Source organism: Mustelus asterias, chromosome 10 (genome assembly GCF_964213995.1).
Source record: "Mustelus asterias chromosome 10, sMusAst1.hap1.1, whole genome shotgun sequence".
Classification (NCBI taxonomy): Eukaryota; Metazoa; Chordata; class Chondrichthyes; order Carcharhiniformes; family Triakidae; genus Mustelus; species Mustelus asterias.
The window spans coordinates 82,538,975-82,565,745 of NC_135810.1; the positions used below are offsets into that span (position 1 = coordinate 82,538,975).

General features: G+C 41.6%; 1 protein-coding gene across 1 annotated transcript in view; it reads right to left on the reverse strand.

The window, feature by feature from the left end:
* The window catches only part of cwf19l2 (CWF19 like cell cycle control factor 2), a 131,043-nt gene that overhangs the window by 38,617 nt on the left and 65,655 nt on the right, over positions 1-26,771 (reverse strand). The window contains exons 9-12 of the mRNA XM_078222041.1: positions 17,623-17,740; positions 10,367-10,477; positions 7,399-7,515; positions 5,602-5,739 (exon numbers count right to left, since the gene is read on the reverse strand). Coding sequence (XP_078078167.1) covers positions 5,602-5,739; positions 7,399-7,515; positions 10,367-10,477; positions 17,623-17,740 — 484 coding nt within the window. The remainder of the gene's footprint in view (positions 1-5,601; positions 5,740-7,398; positions 7,516-10,366; positions 10,478-17,622; positions 17,741-26,771) is intronic.

Genomic DNA, 26,771 nt, shown 5'->3' on the forward strand with positions numbered 1-26,771 from the left:
CATCTCCTGGTTCTCAGAATGTCTGTGTCGATATTGACAGAGTACCCTTCGTTGTCCAGTACTTCCCCAGAGCGGAGAAGCTACGGCATCTCCTCCGGAGCCTTCAACATGTCATTGATGAAGATGAACATCTCGCCAAGGCCATCCCCACACCCCCACTTCTTGCCTTCAAACAACCGCACAACCTCAAACAGACCATTGTCCGCAGCAAACTACCCAGCCTTCAGGAGAACAGTGACCATGACACCACACAACCCTGCCACAGCAACCTCTGCAAGACGTACCGGATCATCGACACAGATGCCATCATCTCACGTGAGAACACCATCCACCAGGTACACGGTACATACTCTTGCAACTCGGCCAACGTTGTCTACCTGATACGCTGCAAGAAAGGATGTCCCGAGGCATGGTACATTGGGGAAACTATGCAGACGCTGCGACAACGGATGAATGAACACCGCTCGACAATCACCAGGCAAGACTGTTCTCTTCCTGTTGGGGAGCACTTCAGCGGTCACGGGCATTCGGCCTCTGATATTCGGGTAAGCGTTCTCCAAGGCGGCCTTCGCGACACACGACGGCGCAGAGTCGCTGAGCAGAAACTGATAGCCAAGTTCCGCACACACGAGGACGGCCTCAACCGGGATATTGGGTTCATGTCCCACTATTTGTAACCCCCACAGAGTTTCACTGGCTGTCTTGTCTGGAGACAATACACATCTTTTTAGCCTGTCTTGATGCTCTCTCCACTCATGCTGTTTTGTTTCTTAAAGACTTGATTAGTTGTAAGTATTCGCATTCCAACCATTATTCATGTAAATTGAGTTTGTGTCTTTATATGCTCTGTTTGTGAACAGAATTCCCACTCACCTGAAGAAGGGGCTTGCAGCTCCGAAAGCTTGTGTGGCTTTTGCTACCAAATAAACCTGTTGGACTTTAACCTGGTGTTGTTAAACTTCTTACTCTCAGAATGTCTCACATTGCAACAGTTGGTGCAAAACCATGAGCAAAGAAGTCAACTACAGGAGACACAACTCCTATAAAAGGTAACTGAAAGAGAATGGATGGAATTCTCCCCCCAAAAATCTAAGTGTCCAATATCCCGTCCTGGGCCCGCCAAGATCTCCAGCCCCTCCCCCCACTGATTCTCCCCCACCCTACTCCCCGCAGTGCCGACCCCCCTCCCCCCAAGCAGGCTGCCCCCCCCCCCAATCGCTGGCTTCCCTCCTTCCCCCACCGATTCCTATGCCGAGTGGCAACAGGACCTCTACCCCCCCCCCCACCCCTCCCCGATCACCCCCATCAGGCCCCACCATCAATAGGCCCCCCCATAGGCCCCGCACCCTTAGCACCCTGGCAGTGCCAGCCTGTGCCCCCTGGCACCCATACCGATGGACAGTGCCAGGGGGCATAAGCTGGAACTGCCAGGGTGCCAATGCCCAGGGACACATCACCCAACCCTCTTGGGAGGGGGGCCCCCAATTGCTCCCCCCCCCCCTTCACTCCATACGAGTCAGACCGCTAGTTCCCCGTTAGTGGGGAGCTACTCTAAACCGCGCTGAAGTGAAATGCTCCAGCAGGGTGGGAGATGCTAGCAGGCCTGGAGACGTCAGTCCCAGGCCCGCTAATCGTATTTAAATTATATTACAACGACCATGTAAATCATCTTTGCGCCTCCCTGCCAATTTCCGGCACAGAGCAGACGCCGCCGGAAATTGGGTGCAAGCGGGGCACGAACGCTCGCACGAATCCCGCAAATCAGCCGACGCGAGAATCTCCCGGCCCACTGCGCTAAAAAATTAGTGCAGCGGGATGGGAGAATCACGGCCAATGTGTCTGTCTTCAGACAAAATATTGAAAAATGCTTCCCACAAGTAAAAACATTTGACATTACTTACCAACAATGCAAATCAATATATAAAACAGAAATTATTTGGGAAATCAATCTCCATCACAACAAAGTACTGAACAAATCCATCAGTACACTACTCAGTCGGGCGCTCTAATGAGATTTATGTTCAAACAATAAAGAAGGAAACAAGGGGTGATGAAGCTAAATGCTGTCTCAGAGGCTCAACATTCTTTTAAGAAATCTGTGAAGCACGTATTTAGTGGACTGTATACTGATCAGCATTTGCAACAAGGAAAACAGCAATCACAAAGCCCGAGTTATTGCACAACACTGCTATACCATAGGACTGAAAATGTTAGAGCATGACTGTCGATAAGAGTATGAAAAATATGCACAAGTACAATTCATTCATCTGGATTCAATACAAGCATTGCAAATGCTCCTAGTTTACTCTTAATTTTGATGTTGTAACTTTGCTTTATTTGCAGACATGTCCCTTTCAACCCATTTTCTTTCCATCTCCTCTCTGCTGTGTAGGCTGAATACACAATTATATATAAACATAATTCAACGTCGATTCAGCAACAAGGATGAAAAGCGGTATGTTATAAATATAATGGTTAAAAAGCTGTCTCTTCACACAAATGGTGTGTGTTTCATGTTCCTCGCTTTCTGTCTCTCCACGCTCTCTAAAAACCTGCTTCACGTTGAGAAAGCTCAGAGGTGCAAATGTGTTAACTTTAAGTAGAGACTGGAGTTTGTAAACAACATCAATAACTTGCATAACCACTTATCTGCACACAGGAACACAAAAGTAAAAGGAATCACATTGAGCAGAGTAATGTGAGGAGAGAACAATAAGTAATGGATTGGATTTTAGAGTCTTTATCATGCGATCCTAGAATCAGAATTTATGTCACACTATTTGTAACTCCCACAGTTGCGTGGACCTGCAGAGTTTCACTGGCTGTCTTGTCTGGAGACAATACACATCTTTTTAGCCTGTCTTGATGCTCTCTCCACTCCCATTGTTTTGTTTCTTAAAGACTGGATTAGTTGTAAGTATTCGCATTCCAACCATTATTCATGTAAATTGAATCTGTGTCTTTATAAGTTCTGTTTGTGAACAGAATTCCCACTCACCTGAAGAAGGGGCTCAGAGCCTCGAAAGCTTGTGTGGCTTTTGCTACCAAATAAACCTGTTGGACTTTAACCTGGTGTTGTTAAACTTCTTATTGGATTTTAGAAGCAGTGAGGGTAAAGACCTAGATTAAGTTTGCAAAAGACACAAAATTTCACAAGCACCCAACCTTTAAAAGTTCAGCATTGGCCAAAATATGGCATGGATCTTTTAATACCCATCGTTGGTTCTAAACCTTGGAGCATTTTTAGTTTGGTATAATATTTATGAGTCAGTTTAGCAGTGATTCACTAAATAGATTTTAGTCAATGCTACAGATTCAGTGATTGAATCCAGTACCCAATGACAGGAACTCTATTATAAATTTAATGATATCTCTGGTCAATATTTAGGAAAGAGAAATTATCCAGTCTAATCGGATCACATCTTGACTTTTAGGATACTAAGTGAAATGAGGCAGTTCAGTCCTACCCAGGGTCCGATCATACCTCAAAATCAAAGACAGCTTCAGAAGAAAATTTCAAGCAAAGAAGAAATATGGATGCTTGGCCTTAGACAAGAAAATTCACACTGGTCCATGGATTGGTGTTCTGACTTTGGGGTCAGTGGTCGTTACAGAGGCAAAATCCCCAATCTTGAAATTCTTGATACTGAGTGAATGGACAAAAGGCAAAATATTTATTTCCCCATTGTTCTGGATCTTTTGGCTCATGTTTCATGAAGTGGACTTGACCTTGAAGTAAAAAGATTGAGCTTCCAAATTGAACTCTACATAGGAGATATAGGCATGTAAATTACTATATATTATCATAATTCGGTGTTTAGTAGGCAGATGAATTATAATTCTATTTACAATACAAGATAATAAGTTCAGAGATCCGAACAATGGACAATTTATTAGGTATGCCTTATTCAGCAGGGCACTTCATGTCTTGGTGCTTTTGGCCCTGTGGGGGTGCTGTGCGAGAAACTTCGAAAAATCAGAATACAAGACATAAAGCAGCTGGGCAGCAGACAGTTATAAAATAAAGGAAAGACCGTCTAAGCATTTGGACAAGGTAGATAGTGACTGTGCTTTCACATGGAGTTAGATAAACCACTAGTGTTAGCTAGCACTGGTGTGTTCTTTATTTTTAAGCAGCATGCAAACAGAACTTCTAATAAACGCATCAAGCAACTTTAATCAATCTCCAAGTTTGAAGAAAGGGGGAATGTGTGCACAGAACCTGGAAGTAAAATCAGACCGATAGACTTCCAAGTGTCATATCTTCAAGCTCTGCAGCAGACAAGATGCAAAACTGCAGTAAATGATCTGAATTTCAGCAACCAAGGGGCCAATGCAGAAATGAAATTTGGAGGAGCAAGGAATTATTTAGGATGGGTGTAAAAAGACAAGGAAGATGATGGCTTAGTGGTGGTATCACTTAACAAGTAATTCAGGGGCCCAGGCTAATGCTCTGGGGACACAGGTTCAAATCCCATCACTCCAGCTTGTGGAGTTTAAACTCAAGTAATTAATAAATTTAATTAATTAAATTTAAAAATCTGCAATTGAAAGTCAGTCTCAGTATCGATGACCGTGTATCTTTAATTGTTGTAAAAATAGATCTGGTTCACTGCTGTGGTTTAGGGAAGGAAATCTGCCATCCTTACCTGGTGTGGCCTATATGTGACTGTAGACCCACAACAATGTGATTGACTCTTAACTGCTCTCAAGGCCAATTAGGGATGGGCTATTAATACTGGCCTCGACAGCAAAACCCACGTCCCATGAACAAAGGGTTAAAAAAGAACAAATACAGCACACGGATTTAATGATGGCTCTCTGAAATTACAGTCGGATGCGGTCAGTGGGAGCAGGAAACCGATAGCTGTTAGCAAGAAGGAGTGGTTGGAACTGGCTGAGTAGGTAAACAGCAGAAGCATTGTGCTTCTGATATTCAATGCAATGCAAGTGGTTAAATAACCTAACCAGGTCAGGAAAGTGAATACGATTTCTAATTCACCTACATCCATTGGTGCCAATCTACGCCATCCTTCAGTCTGACTTGTCCAAGTGCACCTCATTGCATCACCGCTCACACTCACTTAAGTTTCAGTGGCACCTATTCTTAACTTCCTTTATGCTCCCTCATCTCTCCATGCATCCATCCATCACCTTGCTTCACATGCAATGTGACACATCCATCTTAGTCATTCTGACCAAGTGCACCAGTTCCATCAGGAGAATAGTTTACCTTCATTCAATCAAAGACCATTATTTCCACTGCTTGTAGGAGAAGAATGCAAAGTACAAGGAGGAGGAAGAGAGCCGGAGGCAGGCTGCCACAAATAATGCAGCTCACAGCGGGTTCCGGGATTGCAATGTGCCATCAATTGTACAACTAGGCAGACCAAAAACACCACAGCAACCAGGGGAACAGCAACAGCAATCCAAGCAGTTGCACTTGCACCCTTAACTAAGGTTACTCCTCTTTGCAAGCAAATAGCACAGTGCAAATAAACAGAATATGAGTTTGAGTAATGCATAAAGGGGCAAAACTCCATTAGTAACTGAAATTGATGGATATTCTTGTAAGATACTATGGCCAAAAGAGTTCCTTACTTTAGAAGCCAGTCTTGAGAATTTTTCATTCTGATCCTCTGCGGAAGTCATCTTTTCTTGTCTGACCAAGTCTTGCAGACTCAAATTATCATCATCCTGGAAGTACCTAATCCGTTCTCCCTCATGGTGCGTTTCAATCTAAAACAATTACACTGTTATAGCTGTGCAAAAATACAAAATTTCTAAAAGCCAGTCAACCTTAGAAATAATTTAATGGTAATATTATAATGCTGCAAGTTTCAAGCAGAGTGAATCATGAATTATTGAGAAAAAAAACAGCACTTTTATTGCATAACTGCCCTTTTAGAATTAAGTAAATTCTAACACTCCTCAAGACATCACTATTTATTTCCCCAAGTTCCCTAACATGCATGCTTTTCTCAACAGTGCGGGAAAAGATAAGGGAAAAGATAATATTTTGCTATTAAAGTCAGGTGTATTTTAAGCTGAAACCTAATTTAAAATTAACTGGACATAAACAAAAAGCCAAAATAACTGCCAAAAAGAACTTCATTACTCAACGTTTGTTGCCCATCCCCAATTGCCCTTAAGAAGGTGGTGGTGAATTGCCTCCATAAAACACTGAAGTCCATGGAGTGTAGGCAGACACGAGGGGCAATTCTCCTAGTCTGAAGACTCAAGTGGAGGCCGTTAGCATGCTTCCCGCTGGGTGGCGCGGCTTCCGCGAGTCTCCGGCCACTGGATTTCCGGCGCCGTCAGCTCCACACCAGAAGTTGCGCAGAGTTGTATAAATTATTTAAATTAGGATTTCCATGTCATTAGCGGGCCCGGGACTGAAGTCTCTGGGCCCACTAGCCGCCCCCCCCCGCTCGGAGTGTTTCACTCCAGTAGGGTTCGCAATAGCTTCCCACTTGTGGGGAGCTGGCAGCCTGATCCTGCTGGAGTGAAGGGCGGCCATCGAGGTTCCCCCCCCCCCACCAGAAGGTTGGGGGTAACGTGGAGTTCCCCGGGGATTGCCAGCTTAGCAGTGCCAGCCTGGCCCCCTGGCACTGCCCAAGGGGCAAAGTGGCAATAATGCCCAAGGGGCCACCTTGGCACTGCTCACCGGGCATAGGGCAGTACCACGGAGGCGGGGCTCCCACCACTACTCTGCACTCGGCAGTGACAAAGGGAGGGAGGCCAGTGATCAGGACTGACCATTGGGGTGGGGGGGTGGGGGATGCAGGCTGGTCTGGACACGTCGGGGGGGCAGCTATTGGGTCCTTGGGGGCGGGGGGGGGGGGTCGGAGGGGCAGTGATGTGGTGGTCACTCTGGACTGTCTGGAGATCATCTTCTTTATAGTATTTCCACTCCGGCGCCTGTTCGGAGAATTTAGCATGGCCAATGCACCAAACCAGCACGTCTTTCAGATTCAGATTGAGAGACATTAGCAGAGGATCCTGGGGAGCAGGGAAATTGCCTATTTGAAGTTTAAACTTCCCGTGCAATTCCCACAGATTCAGCAAATCAGGACATCCACAGGGTCCTGAATCGCATCTCAGTCACATATCTGGTCTCCAACAATCCGGACTTGTTGGAAACCAGATATCCGGATAGTACTTTGCATTATACGAATAGCCACAAGTTTTAACCTTAATCTTTTAATTTCTTTGCTGAGCAGTGTTTGGATTCGATACCATTTAAAAAAAAATTTAAACAAACAAGTTGTCCTGAAATTAATTTGAAGTAGAATCTTGACATTTCTGCTAAGAGCCAAGTGAAGTTCTTGGAAGCAGTTACCAGAGTTAACTTGAAATTATGACTATTAATCAAATTCATAGTTATGTAGAATTTACCATTTGTTTTTTCTTTTTTCCTCCTTTTTGCATTGCGGATTCTGCTGAAGCACCAACAGGCCACACTCTCCCCGATTGATCAGTTCGAACAAGAACCACCTCCTGATTTTCATCTGACTAGATTAAAGAAAGACGTAATCTCTTATATACATTATACATTAATTGCAAAAAGTATCCCTTTTCAACTTTGAAATTCGTTATGCCTTGGTGTCCTTGCGAGACAGTTTCAGCTTTGATCAGTAGAAATAAGTATTGCAAGGCAGGTACAACATTGCCAAATCAAATTTGGAGGATAGTTTACAAGAACTTTAATTTAAGTACCTGTACTTTGACAAAATAGCACTAAACAAAAACTTGTGGAGAAAGAAACTGGTAAGCAGCTTGTTCAGTTTTCGATCATAAAGCTATCAATTTAACAGTGGGACAGCCTTTGCTTGATGTACACAGACATTGGTCCCAGAAGACAGGCAGATTACCTTTTACTGTGATGTCCATGACAAGATACATCCTTTCAGCTGTATCTATATGCCACCAGTTCAACAGTTAATAAGGAAAAGGCCCATGTTTTCCATGTCTCCAGCAGCTGTTCTAAGGACCCACTAAAAATAGAGCCCAGATGTTGTCAGAAGTATGATGCTCACTTTAATAATTTTGCTGGAGTACAATAGCCACTAGTACAAGTCACTCATAATGTATATAGCTGTACCTTTTTGCGGTTTCGAACTCAATGTAAAATAACCAAAGTTATATTTTACACATTATTATGTTGCGTTATAGGTAGATAACACGTTACACTGATTAAAAACTATTAAGTCCTCTGCACCTGAATCAATTACAAGATTAAAGTTGAAATGAAGATTTTCTATTTAATTAGCTTAACATATTTAAGAGGTAATATTTGTTTTAGATTGCAGTGAAATAATAATAGAAATACAGAAATACACTCATAGAAAAACTACAGCACAAACAGGCCCTTCGGCCCCACAAGTTGTGCCGAAAATATCCCTACCTTCTAGACCTACCTATAACCCTCCATCCTATTAAGTCCCATGTACTCATCCAGGAGTCTCTTAAAAGTCCCTATTGAGTTTGCCTCCACCACCACTGACGGCAGCCGATTCCACTCGCCCACCACCCTCTGTGTGAAAAACTTCCCCCGGCACCTTAAACCTGTGTCCTCTCGTAGCAGCCATTTCCACCCTGGGAAAAAGCCTCCGAGAGTCCACCCGATCTATGCCTCTCAACATCTTATATACCTCTATTAGGTCACCTCTCATCCTACGTCTCTCCAAGGAGAAAAGACCGAGCTCCCTCAGCCTATCCTCATAAGGCATGCCACTCAATCCAGACAACGTCCTTGTAAATCTCCTCTGCACCCTTTCAATCATTTCCACTCATGAAGCTTTTTTCCACAGCAAAAAATGCCTTGTGCCAATTTCTAATTTGGCAGATTACACCAGTACTTTCCATCCCATGCTCAATCATTGTCATAAAAGAAGCCAGTTTTTTAAAAGAATAAAGCATTTATCCTGAAAATCTGATCTTTGAATCTTAAAAGTTAATGGTTCCACGTCTCAACTAAGATCATTTCATGCAATTACTTCAAAATAAATAGTGAACAACTTAAATTAATGCAGGCAGTGATGAATAGCACCCGACCAAGTACTGAAAGATAGAAACATAAAATAGAAGCAGGAGTTCATAATTCGACCCTTCGAACCCGTTCCGCCATTCAATATAATCATGGATGATACTCTATCTCAATGCCACATTCAGCACGCACTGCCCCCACCCCCACGCCTGCTCCCCAACGGTGTTTCCCGACAGTGGAGGCAGCTCACCATTGGCTGCCGGCAGAATCTTCTGGTCCCACCTAACTTATGGCATTTTGTGTGGCTCGCCTATCCTGCTGCCAGGGAAGCTGCTGTGGGGGTCACCTTTGGCTGGACCAGAACATCCTGCTGGTGGGAAGGGCCAGAAAATTCTGCCCTATAAGTCTATTTCCTTCTTAAACATTTTAGTGACTTGGTCTCCAAAGCCTTCTGTGGTACAAACTTCCACACATGCTGCACTGAAAAGTGTCAGCTACATAAAGGAATCTCCACTTTGTATGGAAACATATCCATGAGGAAAGGTCAGAAGTAGAATTACTGGCAAAACTTTCTGTGAAGCAGAAACTGCTTGCTTCTAATTTTAAGGTTATGCCCTCCTCGTTTTGGACTCGCTCACCAGAGAAAAGTTTCTATTTAACCTAGCATCTCCTTTATTCATCTTAAGCACCTCAATTAGATCACTTCGTAATCTTCTCTCTGTAAGGGACACAAGCTTACTTTATGAAACCATGCCTCATAATATAACCCTTTTAGCCCAAGTATCTTTCTGATAAAGGTATGCTGCACCCATATCCTTGGAGAAGATGATGGGCACAGTTAGGGAATTAAGACAGCATTATTATTAGGACTTGATTCAACAGATTGAGAAACATCTCATTATTAATTAAAACTTAAAATGAGACCAAGAAGCAAAAATGGATTTCAAAATATGGATGAAAACTTCAAAATTAAATTTGGACAGGAAGGGTTGTTTGGTGCTAATACATTAGAATAGATAACATACAGCATAAATGTTCAAACTGTGGAGATGATATACAGAAAACTTTGGTCATAGCGGACACTTTATAAGCTACAAATCAATTTAGTTCCATCAACTATTAAGACTGAATTCTATATTTATCATTTTAATCATTTGCCTAAAAAGTAGAAACAAAGTCCAGTAAAATTCAATGGGACAGTTTTTTTGTTGGGAAGGGATATACTTCCAACATTATTGAACCCCAAAGATGTGCCGCATTGATCTTACTCAATTTTTCAAAAGATTAATTTACAATGACAAAATATTATAGCTAAAGTTTCTACATTGTTAGATACACTGAGGATATTAGAGCTTCCTAAATTAGATGTGGTCTTACCGCACTGTCTGTCCTCTTTGGTGCTGTCGAAGTTGCTGCAATAGATTTTTGTCCTTGACTTTTCAATTTATGAGCTTCTTCCAATTGAGCCTTAAGTTTGGATGCCAGTTCCTTAAATAACAAAATTAAAGTGTATTAATTAAAATATCCAGTGTATAAGCTATTCCACAAGTTCTGGTAGTCTATAACACTTAAATTATCAAAATAACATCAGAGGAAATTGTTATACTGTTTAAAAGAGATGGAGCGGGTGAGAGCTAGGAGAGATTTGACAAAGATGTCATGAGAACAAGACAAAGGGAGTGTTAAGGGTCATGTTAAAGACTAAAGAAGGTGCTGATATGGCATAAAGTTAAGATAGCAGAACAAGGGTCATTTTGTGAAAGCAAAACTAAAGAACTAATGACAGATGGCCCTGAGGGGGTGGGGGTCCATCACCAAGAGTAGTTTGATAGCACTACTACCAGCCTAGCTGACCAAGTCCTGAAATATGCCAGACTAGGTTTGCGTCATGCGGTGAGAGAACCAACAAGAGGAAAAGACCTACTTGACTTTGTACCCACCAATCTACCTGACACGTGTCCATGATAGCATTGGTAAGAATTACCACTGCACAGTTCTTGTGGAGATAAACTCTCATCTTCACAGCAAACATACCCTGCATCATTCAGTGGCTCACCACAGTGCTAAACGGGATAAATTCAGAACAAATCTAGCAGTTCAAAACTGGACATCCATGGGGCACTGTGGATCATCAGCTGTGACAGAATTCCACCACAATCTGTAACCTCATGGTTTGGCACATCTCTCACTCTACCATTATCATCAAGCCAGAGAATCAACGCTGGTTAAATAAGGAGCGCTAGCAGCAGCACCAGCCATATCTAAATATGAGGTGCCAGTTTGTTGAAGCTACGACTCAAGATTACAGCATGCTAAACAGCAGAGATATTATGCAATAGACAGATATGCAAAGAGTACAATAATGACCACTGTAAAAACATTTTAAACTTAGATTATCTGCATACACATTTGTTTTAGTTGGTTTTAAATATGCATTCCCAGTTTATTTTGGGATAGGTAAAATTACCCACAATTATTATCCTAGTTTTCCTATGTATCACCCACTGGACTGTCTGAAGGTTTTCTTCTTTATGGTATTTCTAATGTTTAGTGGCTTGTTTTGCACAGAGAATTGTGCCATTGCCTCTCTTAGTTCTTAATTTGATCAATTCTGTTTTGATGTAACCATCAAGGACATTCTTACATTCTAGATAGTACTCTACAAATATTGCCTCTCTTATCTGTTGGGTCAGCTATTCGTTGTACATAAATAATACCATACATCACTTAATTTATCCTTTACTTATAATTATTTCTATTCAAGGGTATAGAGGTTTAAAATGAGTAATATGTGAAATACTGCATTGCTGAAATTTCTCGCACACTATTGCTATGCTACTACACTACTTTATGCAATTAGTTTGATTTACATCTGCTGAAGCCAATTAATATAAATTCTGGAGTGACTTTGAACATACTTCACAATGTTAGTCTGTACAATAATGTGTCAAAGTAGGGAATAATAGACTTTCTCTATCACATGGCACAGATTCTTTCAATTGAAGCAGAATTTCAATAATGCAAGTACTTAAATGCACTATTTGAGATAAATACTAAGCAGCCCATGTTGCAACATTCATTTGCTTTCAGTGCAACACTGATTTTCTTTCAGTGTTATAAGATGTCAAAAATATGGACATCAATAATATGAGATTTGGGGCATGCGGCACTGTTGCAAATTGTATAGCAGTTCTGGCTCAGCGCCAACTGCATTTAATAATACATTATGAAAATTACACTAGGTTTGTCCTACATGAAATAAATTGCTGGTTTGCAATCTTAGGTGTGGTCTGTTATAATGTATATTCAACTAACCTACCAAAGACAGTAGAATCATGTTATATATTGTAATAACCCAACATATAGAGATAAGACTTCGCTACTGGATCCCTAGATCTCACTACTGTTTTGGTCATGAAGGCCCCTAAAAGAATCTAACCAAGATGTAGTTATATAATTTATCTGGTAAGCACCTGTAGTGTATTCCAGACACTTACATGCCCCTGAAATACTATGTACGCAATCAGTACTTCATTAGTACTGATTAATGTGCTAAAAAAAGAGACATGTTAAAGTTTTTCGTCGTATACTTAATCAGGATACATCGCAAGAATGCCAGTATAAGGGGAAAACAACAACTTTTACTGTATAGGAACAGATTGCTGATTGGTTTTCAAGTGGCCTCTGATTGGTAGAGGTGTTAGCATAGAGAATGCATCAGTGACTGACATATAACTGCTAAGCATTGTTCAGGCAGCTTGACCGTGATTGAATCAGTGAATGGCTGTCATTTACTTTCTTCAACTGAAACAAGCGCAATATGTGTACAGGTTATTTCTGTCTTCAAAGAACAGTAAGAAGTTTAACAACACCAGGTTAAAGTCCAACAGGTTTATTTGGTAGCAAAAGCCACACAAGCTTTCGGAGCTGCAAGCCCCTTCTTCAGGTGAGTGGGAATTCTGTTCACAAACAGAGCATATAAAGACACAAACTCAATTTACATGAATAATGGTTGGAATGCGAATACTTACAACTAATCAAGTCTTTAAGAAACAAAACAGCATGAGTGGAGAGAGCATCAAGACAGGCTAAAAAGATGTGTATTGTCTCCAGACAAGACAGCCAGTGAAACTCTGTGGGGGTTACAAATAGTGGGACATGAACCCGATATCCCGGTTGAGGCCGTCCTCGTGTGTGCGGAACTTGGCTATCAGTTTCTGCTCAGCGACTCTGCGCCGTCGTGTGTCGCGAAGGCCACCTTGGAGAACGCTTACCCGAATATCAGAGGCCGAATGCCCGTGACCGCTGAAGTGCTCCCCAACAGGAAGAGAACAGTCTTGCCTGGTGATTGTCGAGCGGTGTTCATTCATCCGTTGTCGCAGCGTCTGCATAGTTTCCCCAATGTACCATGCCTCGGGACATCCTTTCTTGCAGCGTATCAGGTAGACAACGTTGGCCGAGTTGCAAGAGTATGTACCGTGTACCTGGTGGATGGTGTTCTCACGTGAGATGATGGCATCTGTGTTGATGTTTCCTACAGAAACTCGGCACACATGGAGCAGTTGAACCAGGAGCGCTCCTCGTCACAATGGATGTCTCGGCACTCTACACCAGCATCCCCCATGACGATGGCATTGCTGCAACGGCCTCAGTGCTCAGCGCCAACAACTGCCAGTTTCCAGATGCAATTTTACATCTCATCCGCTTCATCCTGGACCACAATATCTTCACCTTCAACAACCAGTTCTTCATCCAGACACACGGAACAGCCATGGGGACCAAATTCGCACCTCAATATGCCAACATCTTCATGCACAGATTCGAACAAGACTTCTTCACAGCACGGGACCTTCAACCGATGCTATACACTAGATACATCGATGACATTTTCTTCCTTTGGACTCATGGTGAACAATCACTGAAACAACTAAAAGATGACATCAACAAGTTCCATCCCACCATCAGACTCACCATAGACTACTCTCCGGAATCGGTTGCATTCTTGGACACACGCATCTCCATTAAGGACGGTCACCTCAGCACCTCACTGTACCGCAAGCCCACGGATAACCTCACGATGCTCCACTTCTCCAGCTTCCACCCTAAACACATTAAAGAAGCCATCCCCTATGGACAAGCCCTCCGTATACACAGGATCTGCTCGGATGAGGAGGATCGCAACAGACACCTCCAGACGCTGAAAGATGCCCTCATAAGAACAGGATATGGCGCTCGACTCATCGATCGACAGTTCCGACGCGCCACAGCGAAAAACCGCACCGACCTCCTCAGAAGACAAACACGGGACACAGTGGACAGAGTACCCTTCGTTGTCCAGTACTTCCCCGGAGCGGAGAAGCTACGGCATCTCCTCCGGAGCCTTCAACATGTCATTGATGAAGACGAACATCTCGCCAAGGCCATCCCCACACCCCCACTTCTTGCCTTCAAACAACCGCACAACCTCAAACAGACCATTGTCCGCAGCAAACTACCCAGCCTTCAGGAGAACAGTGACCATGACACCATACAACCCTGCCACAGCAACCTCTGCAAGACGTGCCGGATCATCGACACAGATGCCATCATCTCACGTGAGAACACCATCCACCAGGTACACGGTACATACTCTTGCAACTCGGCCAACGTTGTCTACCTGATACGCTGCAAGAAAGGATGTCCCAAGGCATGGTACATTGGGGAAACTATGCAGACGCTGCGACAACGGATGAATGAACACCGCTCGACAATCACCAGGCAAGACTGTTCTCTTCCTGTTGGGGAGCACGTCAGCGGTCACGGGCATTCGGCCTCTGATATTCGGGTAAGCGTTCTCCAAGGCGGCCTTCGCGACACACGACGGCGCAGAGTCGCTGAGCAGAAACTGATAGTCAAGTTCCGCACATACGAGCACGGCCTCAACCGGGATATTAGGTTCATGTCCCACTATTTGTAACCCCCACAGAGTATCACTGGCTGTCTTGTCTGGAGACAATACACATCTTTTTAGCCTGTCTTGATGCTCTCTCCACTCATGCTGTTTTGTTTCTTAAAGACTTGATTAGTTGTAAGTATTCGCATTCCAACCATTATGCATGTAAATTGAGTTTGTGTCTTCATATGCTCTGTTTGTGAACAGAATTCCCACTCACCTGAAGAAGGGGCTTGCAGCTCCGAAAGCTTGTGTGGCTTTTGCTACCAAATAAACCTGTTGGACTTTAACCTGGTGTTGTTAAACTTCTTACTGTGTTTACCCCAGTCCAACGCCGGCATCTCCACTTCAAAGAACAGGGCATTGAGTATTAATATACGTAGCTACCAGTATACACAAATGCGCCATACTATGAGCCCGATTGACGATCTTAAATTGGTTGTCAGCTTAATTCTTAGCACACTAAAGATTATTTAGCACATGTTGTCCAATCTAATGTTGGATGGTGTGTTTTGAGTTTTACAAGAATTGGCTGGTTGGGTACAGTCAGTAACTTGCCCATTGCAAACAGTGGCTCGGGACATACTGTTTGATATGATACACCAATCTCAAATTCACATCTGAAATGGAGGAGTCAAATGTTGTTGTTGAACAGCTGCTGTTCATAATGGGCAAGGTACAGACTGTATCCAACCAGTCCATGCTTGCAAAACTTGAAACATACGCCAAAATTCTACCGTCCCCCCCGCCACGGAATCGGAGTGGGTGAGGGGTGGACAATGGAAATGTCCATTGACCTCAGGCGGGATTTTCCAGTCTCGGGGTGAGTGAAGACCTAACATCCTACCCACAGTGTCCAACATTAAATGTCATTCCGTGATTGGACAACATTTACTAAATAATCCTTGGTGTGCTAAGAATTACGTCAATAACAATTTAAGATAATCAGTCAGGCATGTACTGGAAGCTATATATATTAATACACAGTGCCCTGTTTTTTGCCGATAGAAAGAATATAAACATACATTGTGCTAGTTTCAATTAAACAAATTAAGTGACAGCTATTCACTGATTAATTCCCCAGAGTAATGTCTTGCTTAATCAGGGTCAAACTGCCAGGTTTAAATTTCAAACAGCTTAGCAGTTACCTGTCAATCTCCATCAACTAGGGCATTCTCCATGGCAATGCCTCTACCGATCAGGTCCATTTGCCAACCGATCATCATTCTCTTCTCATAGAATATAAATTGCTGTTTTCCCTTTGTACTGGTATTTTTGCAAAGTATTCTGATGAGCAAAAGACGAAAAGCTTTGACAGGTCTCTTTTTTCAGCAATACTCAAATTCTAAACTACCAAACAACTATTTACTGGAATTCTGCATCAACCAGAAGACTCGGATAGCAGTGCATACACTGGTATGTATACAAGAGCCAAGTATTACAGTATTGACAGAGCTGCACAAACTACTACAAGCTTTGGATAATTTAATAGCAGAATTACTTTGAATAACTGGCACAGACTTGATGGGCCAAATGGTGAATGTTTGCGCTGTCCTACTTATTTCAAGTTGGGTGTCTATCCTCTGAGTAGTAAAGGAAAATGCAACTTTTGTGAATAATTTACAGGACAACTTCAAAGGAATGATACTTCTTTTTCTGAATTTCAGAAATCATGACTACCATTTGTAGCCAACAGAAATAAACTGACTCCACATTTGTCGTTCACCACATAAGTGAGCAACCATATTAAATGTTTGACGTATGTTTCAAGGTAGCTGAGGGGAAACATCTCTTACTTTCATGCATTGTGAAACATAGCAACACTAGTGTAATCAGGGGTGAAGCATAATACTGTCTTTCAGATGCAACTGTTAGATAATTTTCCAGCTAAGTTACAGTTGATCTCCATCCTCATTATCAAAAACTTACATTTATTTAGCACCTTCACCATTAAAAGGATTAATTTCAATTCCTACAACAGTAGTAAAGTATCCCATAATCAAATACAGGAACATATTTGAAACCCCATAGCCTTGAAAATATACAAAAGCTAGCTGACTATGAATGGAACTACCTTCAAAAGCTTAAAACTGACATGGGCATAAGATAGGCATTGATATAGGCAACATTTTCTAGAAATTAAAAATACCTGTAGAAACAGAAGGTTTGTGTGTGTGTGTGTGTGTGTGAGGGAATTGAAAGCCAGATTAATGGTTCTTACAGCAATGTACATAGGGCACACTTTCACATTGTGGCAGAGAAAGGTGTGCTAATGATATGTAGTGCTACAGGCTTTCTTAAAACAAAAATAATTCACAGGAACATGAAAACACTGGTTTAAGAGGATTGTTCAATGGATTGTAAGGATTGTCAGTGACTGAGTCGGAGTTGTCAAAATAATTCTTTGATAATGTACTTGGCTAGATTTTTCAAATACATCTTTGACTGCAGTCCCTCCCCGGATACTTCAGTAAAAATGTATAAGTGTTGAGGATTTCCAAATGGGGCTGCTAGTAAACTTTTTCCTTTATTGACTAAAAGACGCCATGGAGTATCTCAAGTCAATGTACATGACTGTGACTCTGTAGCCATAATCACTATTTGAAAGCAGCTACATTTGGTTTGCTTACATTAAACATACTTTAATATCAATATTCTGAACACCTTTACAGTTTAGTTATATGAACATTCTAAATCTTACCAGGTTTCCCATTAGCTCTGCTTTGATGATCTTTGCTCCCAGTTTATTCATCTCTTCTTCACTCAGAGGTTGTAGAGGCTCTTCTCTTGTAGCAGGAGGTCTGGCTGGAATAGCAGCACTGTTTCATGGGAGAAAGGGGTAAACGCCAGAGAAAGGAAACGTGAGTTACCTTTTCATAATGCTCAACCAAAGACATGCAAAGTTTCACAACGTTTGTGACGGTTTCCTTTCACGGTTATAAAAAGGGAAAAACCTTTTACTTGATTTATTTAGTATTAAGTTGTCTAATATGCAATCTTGTATGTTAACAATATTTTGATACTGCTTTCTATACAATGCAGCCAAATTATATTGGAATACAAGATAAAGTCTTGTTAAAAGTGACAGCAACACTTAATGAATACAGGAGGCATTGTGGTTTGGTTCACCGTCATTTTAGTTATCTAAAATTCATTTCTAGAGATCAGCAACAAAAACAGCAACAATCCTATCCCTGCAAACACTCAGTCTTTGAACTCCCATAAAGTACATATTAGCTCACTGGGCAAATGTTTATTTACGTGGTTATTTAATCAGCAAGAGCGAGCCCAAATGGAAACAAAGAGAGAGTCAGCAAGAGCGGAAAAAATAAGCCTGAGGATGAAGTCAGAATCAGAGCACCAGCTGAGCGTAGAAAACGGTGACACAGTGGTTAGCACTACTGCCTCACAGCGCCAGGGACCCAGGTTCGATTCTGGGTTGGGCCACTGTCTGTGTGGAGTTTGCACATTCTCCCCGTGTCTGCGTGGGTTTCCTCCGGGTGCTCCAGTTTTCTCCCACAGTCCAAAGGATGTGCTGATTAGGTGAATTGGTCATGCTAAATTCTCCCTTAGTTGCCGGAGTGTGGCGACTAAGGGATTTTCACAGTAACTTAATTGCAGTGTGAATGTAAGCCTACTTGTGACGAATAAATAAATTTGACTAAAACTGAGAAAAATAATATAGACTAGGAAAATCATAGAACGGGGAAAAGGATTTCTGTTGTGTACAGGAGAACTTTCTCTATCCACATGTCTCTTGGTTCTGATAAATGAAGTATGGCAAGTGGAGTGTGTCACAGTAGGAGGTCATCTTGTTAACAGTGACCACAACATTAAATTATGGAAAGAGACCAGAAAATATTGAAAGTAAAATGTTCTCCTAGGAAAGAGCCAATTTCAATGGAAAGAACCTAGCACAAGTAAATTGGAAAATACAATTGAAGAGTAAAGCACTGAAAAAGCAATGGGATTAGACAGTTCAATTGTAAACTAATTTTAAGTTTAAAGTTTATTTATTAGTGTCACAAGTAGGCTTACACTAACACTGCAATGAAGTTACTGTGAAAATCCTCTAGTTGCCCCACACCAGCGCCTGGTTCGGGTACATTGAGGGAGAATTTAGCATGGCCAATGCACCTAACCAACACGACTTTGGACCATGGGAGGAAACCAGAGCGCCCGGAGGAAACCCAAACAGACACGGAGAACGTGCGAACTCCACACAGACAGTGACTCGAGGCTGGAATCGAACGCGGGTCCCTGGTACTGTGAGGTAGCAGTGCTAACCACAGTGCGACCGTGCAACTAGACATATTCCTTTGAAGGAAAACAATTGAAGCACCCAAAGCTAATAGTTCCTGCATGGCAAAGGATGTAAAAGTTAAAATAAAACAAAAAAAGATTACTTATGACAAATGTCAGGAGCGAGGTTCAGCCAATAACTAGGAAGATTATGGATAATATAGGAGGGAAGGTCAGGTCATCAAAGTTTCAGTAGGGGAACATGTGGCAAATAGTGACCACAATTCTGTAAACTTTAGGATAGTAATGGAAAAAGATGAGTGTTGTCCTATGGGTAAGGTGCTGAATTGGGGGAAGGCTAACTACAGCCGGATTAGGCAGGATTTGGTGGCTGTTGATTAGGAGAGGCTGTTCAAGGGTAAATCCACATCTGGCATGTGGGAGTCTTTTAAGGAGCAGTTGATAGGACTGCAGGACAGGCATGTGCCTGTAAAGAGGAAGGATAGGAAAGGTAGGATTCGGGAGCCGTGGATAACCAGTGAAACTGTGGGTCTAATCAAAAAGAAAAAAAGAGGCATACATGAGGTCCAGGCAGCTAAAAACAGATGGAGCACTGGAGGAATACAGAGAAAGTAGAAAAGAACTCATAACAGGGAGTTAGAAGGGCAAAAAGGGTCACGAAATGTCCTTGACAGACAGGATTAAGGAGAATCCGAAGGCATTTTATACATGCGTTAGGAACAAGAGGGTTGTTAGGGAAAGAATCGGACCTCTCAGGGACAAAGGAGGGGAATTATGCTTAGAACCAAAGGAAGTAGGAGAGATCCTAAATGAATACTTTGCATAAGTATTCACAAAGGAGAGGGACATATTGACTGGTATTGTCTCAGAGAGATGTGTTGACCTGTTAGAAAAAATCTCAATTACAAGGGAGGAAGGGTTAGGTTTTTTAGGAAACATTAAGACAGACAAATCCCCAGGGCCAGATGGCATCTATCCTAGACTCCTCAGGGAGGCGAGAGATGAAATTGCTGGGCCTCTAACAGAAATCTTTGTCTCTTCACTAGACACAGGTGAGGTCCCAGAGGATTGGAGGATAGCAAATGTGGTCCCGTTATTTAAGAAGGGTAGCAAGGATAACCCGGGTAATTATAGGCCGGTGAGCTTGACGTCCGTGGTAGGGAAATTGTTGGAGAAGATTCTTAGAGATAGGATATATGCGCATTTAGAACTGAATAATCTCATTAGCGATAGACAGCATGGTTTTGTACGAGTGAGGTCAGGCCTCACAAATTTGGTTGAGTTTTTTGAGGAGGTGACAAAAACGATTGACGAGGGAAGGGCTCTGGTTGTCGTCTATATGGATTTTAGAAAAGCGTTTGACAAGGTCCCTCATGGCAGGCTGGTGCAAAAGGTTAAATCTCACGGGATAAAAGGTGAGCTATCTGGATGGGTGGAGAACTGGCTTAGCCATAGAAGACAGAGGGTAGCAGTGGAGGGGTCTTTTTCCGGTTGGAGGTCTGTGACTAGTGGTGTTCCGCAGGGCTCTGTACTGGGACCTCTGCTGTTTGTGATATATATATATATAAATGATTTGGAGGAAGATGTAGCTGGTGTGATCAGTAAGTTTGCGGACGACACAAAGATTGCTGGAGTTGTGGAAAGTGATGAACATTGTCAGAGAATACAGCAGGATATAGATAGGCTGGAACATTGGACGGAGATATGGCAGACGGAATTTAATCCAGATAAATGCGAAGTGATGCATTTCGGTAGATCTAATGTGAGGGGAAGCTATACAATAAATGGCAGAACCATCAGGAGTATAGACACACAGAGGGACCTGGGTGTACAAGTCCACAGATCCTTAAAGGTGGCAGCACAGGTGGAGAGGGTGGTCAAGAAGGCATATGGCATGCTTGCCTTTATTGGACGGGGCACAGAATATTAAAGTTGGCATATGATGTTGCAGCTGTATAGAACATTGGTTAGGCCACATTTGGAATACTGCGTCCAGTTCTGGTCGCCACACTACCAGAAGGACATGGAGGCTTTGGAGGGAGTACAGAAAAGGTTTACCAGGATGTTGCCTGGTATGGAGGGTCTTAGCTTTGAGGAGAGATTAGATAAACTGGGGTTGTTCTCCCTGGAAAGACGGAGGATGAGAGACGACCTAATAGAGGTGTATAAAATTATGAAGGGCATAGATAGGGTGAACAGTGGGAAGCTTTTTCCCAGGTCAGAGGTGACGAACACAAGGGGTCATGGGTTCAAGGTGAGGGGGGCAAGGTTCAACACAGATATCAGGTGGGGGCCTGGAATGCACTGCCAAGCAAGGTGATTGAGGCGGACACGCTGGGATCATTTAAGACTTATCTAGATAGCCACATGAACAGACTGGGAATAGAGGGATACAAACGAATGGTCTAGTTGGTCACATGAGTGGCGCAGGCTTGGAGGGCCGAAGGGCCTGTTCCTGTGCTGTATTGTTCTTTGTTCTTTAACAGAAGTGGTAAAATTAGGTCACTAATAAAGATTAGCAGGCAACATTAATTTGAACCCCAATATATTTTCTAAGCTAATAAAGTGTTAGCAGTTTGCGAGGGAATACAATGGAACTATGAACGATCCAAAGCAGAATCTTTTGGATAGAGGTTGAAGATGTAGCTCAAGTATTAAATTAGATTTTTCATAAAAGGAAGTGGATGATGTTTAGATTACACAAAGGGAAGAATGAAGTCATGGATAGGAAAGTAATGGGTAGAGTAAATTATAGCACAGACTGATCCTGACCTCCTGCAATGTTTAAGGAAGCAAAAATGCTTGCTCTTGCACCCTTATAGCTGTGTGCTTTCTAGTCTGCTAATATATTAAAGAGACTGGGAGTGAGTGAGATGTGAAGAACAGAAAAGAGCATCAATTGAGGATAGCAGGAAGCAAAAAAAGAACAAGTAGTAATGGAAAAGAGCAAGAATGTGAATGATAGAAGGAATGAAATGAAACAGAGCAGCAATATAAAGGAGAAGATACATGGATAGCATTGATAAATAAAAAATAAGCGAAGGGATAGAGATAGAAATACAGAAAACAGAAAAGAGGAAGAGACAAACAAAACTGGAAAAGGAAATAAAAGCTAATAAACACAGGAATAACAAAAAAAAATGTCCAGACTCAGCAACATTAATATCCTTAGAGATGCATGGGAGGCTGAGAAGCTTTATTTGAGGTCAACCCCATAAAGGGTTCAGGACCAATAAAATAGAAATAGATTTATTACTGTAGCTTTTGGCAATGTTTACTATTCAAGATGGACATAGAGTTCAAGTAAGTTATAAACAAAGAATACAAATCTCATAGAGGCATACAGGCAAGATAAGAGGCACATTTTAAAAAACATTGGAGAGAAATAGCAGGCCAAAAAGAACTCCAAAGAACATGTGAGAAATCAAGCCTCAAAGTGATAAAAGTCTTGGCCATAATATAAGATGATAGAGGCAGGTGATGTTTTGAAAGTGATAAGTTGTTTTGATGATGGCATTAGGAATGAGTAAAGAAACGCAGCTCAGTATCAAGAAATATGCAAGATTCCGGCCCTGATTTTACCGGCACACCCGCCCCGCAGAACGGCATTCTCCGTTGGCCTCGGGCGCGATCTTATGAGCCTCGGGCGGGCCGGCCGGTAAAATTCCGGCCTCCATGTTACTAGATTCAAACCAAATGGCATTCAGGAAACTTGAAAGAATTAAGAAGAGGTTTAATTTTGTACGAGATGATTGCTAACTTATATTATCAGATAATCAATAAAATATTGAATTTACATAAGGCCCTTAATATAGTAAAACATCCCAAAGCACTCACAAATGTGTCAAACAAAATATGACCAAACTACTTGAGATATTAGGTCAGGTGACCAAAAGCTTGTGTTGCCACACTGGGGCCAATGCAGGTTAATGACTGTTGGGTTGTGAATGCGAGTTTCAATATGTACAGCGGAGCTTTGGATAAACTCAAATTTAAGGAGAATGGAAGGTGAAAGGCCAGCCAGAAGAGTTTGGAATAGTTGAGACTAGAGGTAACAAAGCCATGGATGAGGGTTTCAGCAGCAGATAAACTGAGGCATGGACAGTTATTAGGCAGCAACCAGCTTGCAATCTCTTAGCTTTAAAGGTAACAACAGTTCTTCTGTTTCTGACACTAAACTTTAATGTAGACAACCTATTTCAGAGATTACACAGACTATTTAACAAACTGTTAAATTAAAGGTTTGTGGAATTGATACTTTTCTCTGGTAAACTTGTGAAAATAGATACAATGTTATTACGAGCCTGCCCTTGTTCAATATTTTCAATGAAATTTTTGAGCTTTTGCTAAATGCCTTAGACTTCAGCTTTCACGATTAACATGAGAACTGCTGATTGTTTTGTACAGGCAGGACAAACTGAAGCCTTTGTTCGGCTTTATTATTACCAACAATTTCGCTCTTGGTCCTTTGGGTCACCAATTCCAATTCCAGTTGCTGTCATTAGTCCTGATGTGCAGTTTGGACGGTGTTATAATAATTGATAATAAAACAGCAATGTTCAAAGGCTGCAAAATTGTACTGAATCTGATGTGTTAAACAATTAAGTTTTATAAAGTAATACCTTCAGGTCATCAGCTTAATTACAACTGAGACTGAAGCCACTTAATTTGAGAGTGACAGGCTGGTACATGAAGATTCATATCCCCATTATAATTACAACAGTCGCTTTGAATAAAGTCAAGGATAGCTTGTTAGAATACAACAGGAAGGTCACAAACTACTATAAATGGAACGCAAGATTGTTGGAAACGTGTTGCATAACCTGTAAACTGAGATAAAAAGCAGGTGTTCCTTTTCATAATTCCTTTATGCAAGTGGACATTTGTAAAATAAAAGAATATTTAACATTTATGCATATTTTTAGAGGTATCCCTCATTATTACATGGGATTTAAAGAATAAAACATTACTCAATATTTATGATGGCATAGAGGTGACAGCAGCAGTCTGAAATACAGCATCTACAACTTAAATTTAAAAAATACACTTCATTCAAAACTAAGATCATCTGTAAATTCTAGAATTAAATCATTTTTCAAGGCAGTTGTACGCTTCAAATTTTGTTTTATACATATGCAAGTCAATTACCATGTCTTGTTAATAGCCTAGGCAGAACTCAAAATGAGAGAAGATTAAGCAATGTCCTGAATATTGCTGTATTTCAAAGATAAGAGTTCATTTTCAAAAGAATATTTAATTGCCACAGAAAATTAAATTGGTTCAGAGGGTCTTCAGTAATAATTCATTCATAGTCTGTGTTCAATGACAACAATAGTAATTGGTAGAGTTGTGATGCAAATATATCTTACGGTGTCCATATGCTAAAAATTAAAATGCTCTTAATAGGAAAGGATTTCTAGCTTGGTGTCCTAAAATTCTACAAAAAAGTACTCACTGCAGGACGTTCAAAAATATTGGATAATATTGGATGAGACGTTTGACATAACAGTTGATTTGTCATCAACTTTCTTAAAGAAAAAGCTCCTTATTATACTTGTCTCCTCTCCAATTGAACTTTGTATAAATAGAATTTACAACAAGCAAACATATGTCATGGCTCAACCAGTTTGTTAATATTTTGCCTCCAGTTGAGCAGTGGTCCTAATTCATATGCCTGCCCTGTTCCCATATTATCACCAAACTCTGTGACCACCACTTCCACCTTCATTCATTCTTTCCTGTTCAAGTCTTTTTGGTCTACTTCACGTCTTCAGCATAAAACAAAGACATCAACAGGTGTCCAGTATAACTAAGTTAAGTTTCAATTCCCAGAGTCAAACTGTCATCAAGAGATTTACTTCCACTTCAAACTTTGCCTGTCCTTACCTCTAACTCAACCCAATGCCACTAAAACATCATTGGTGTCTTTGTCATTTCAGGACTTGATTGCTGCAATGCTTTTCTCACAAGCTTTTCTGACTGGTGCTGAGTCTCTGGAACAAGCTGCCAGAGGTAGTACTAGAGGCGGGTACAACTTTGTCTTTTAAAAAGCATTTAGACAGTTACATGGATAAGATGGGTATAGAGGGATATGGGCCAAACGCGGGCAATTGGGACTAGCTTAGGGGTTAAAAGGGCGGCATAGACAAGTTGGGCCAAAGGGCCTGTTTCCATGTTGTAAACCTCTATGACTCCAAGACTGCATCCTGCACAAACTTCAATTCATCAAGAACTCTGCAGACTACATTCCATCCCAAGCAAAACCCTACACTGCCAATTATCGCAGCTCATCAAACTTTCCTCTACACACTGTACTCAGGTAATTTAATCTATCCAAGAAGAGGAACAAGAAAATCAGTTTGTTCTGCAATAATGTGTCAAACAATAAAAAACAGCACGCATCTCCCAGAGAAATCATCCAAATTTGAATTGTTACAATCTTAGGGAACAAATAACTTTTTGTTTCACGCATACAAAGTTTGAAATCCCAGTTACCAATAGGAGAATAAAGCTACAAGATTCCACTGTTCTAAACAAGCAAACACTTTACTAGAAAAATCAGAAAAGTAAAATAATTTATGATATATATCTTATACTCTTAACATTCAGAATTAACAAGGTAAATATGAATTAAACAACAAACTGTGATATTAAATTGCAGAAGCAACCAAGGCAGATCCCATGCATTTCTCAGCAACCCAACAAGGCGTCAGTGATCGCTGTGAGTTACAAAATCTTATTAGAACTCTCTCCCTTACGAAGGATTTCAACTCCTTACTTTCAAAGGGCTAGCCTCTGAATTCCTTGAACAGCCACTTCAACTCAGACTGCCTCACCTCCTGATGGTTCAATCACTTCTCCTGAGACAGCATTCCATGGGATTCACAAAGTTGCACTCCCATCTCTAATTAGGGGAACAAACCCAGCTCTTTCAGTGACATTAGCTTCACCGAGATTTTTCCTAACTCCAGTCTCACCGCTGCACTGAGCTACAAATGGCTCCCAAGGCTTCTCTCAGCACAGAACCAGAAACCTGTCATCACCTTCTCAGTTCTCCAGGACTACTTCTGCGTCCTGACTGCATTTAACAGCTCCCATGGGTTTTCTGTAAGCTGCAAACCCCACAATGTCCAGACTTCAATTCCACCCATTTCCATAGCAACATAGCCTGTCAGAGTTCTCACTGAATGCTTTTGAACTAATTTAGCTCTAACTCCCTAAACAAAACGTGGCTCTGGACTGCACTCATCATCTCTCCAGCTCTCCCGCTAAGTAAGCCCAAATGCTGTTTATGGTTTTTATCTTTCCAGCTGTTAAACCCTCAGGTCAACATGGCCCCAACTTTTTAAGTGTCATCGGCTGCCTTATTTGCACTTATCCCATTTTCTACAGTTAAAACTTTAATCTATCCACAACTAAACAATATCTCTAAAATATTAACATGAACCACAAACTTGACATTTGTCACAGAATATTAGTCAAGGCTGTATTTTAAAGCAGGTCATCCGAGATGGAGAGGTCATCATTGCCTCAGCTACTAAACTAGAGCATAAAACATAATCCCAAATCATAGTAATATGGAAACAG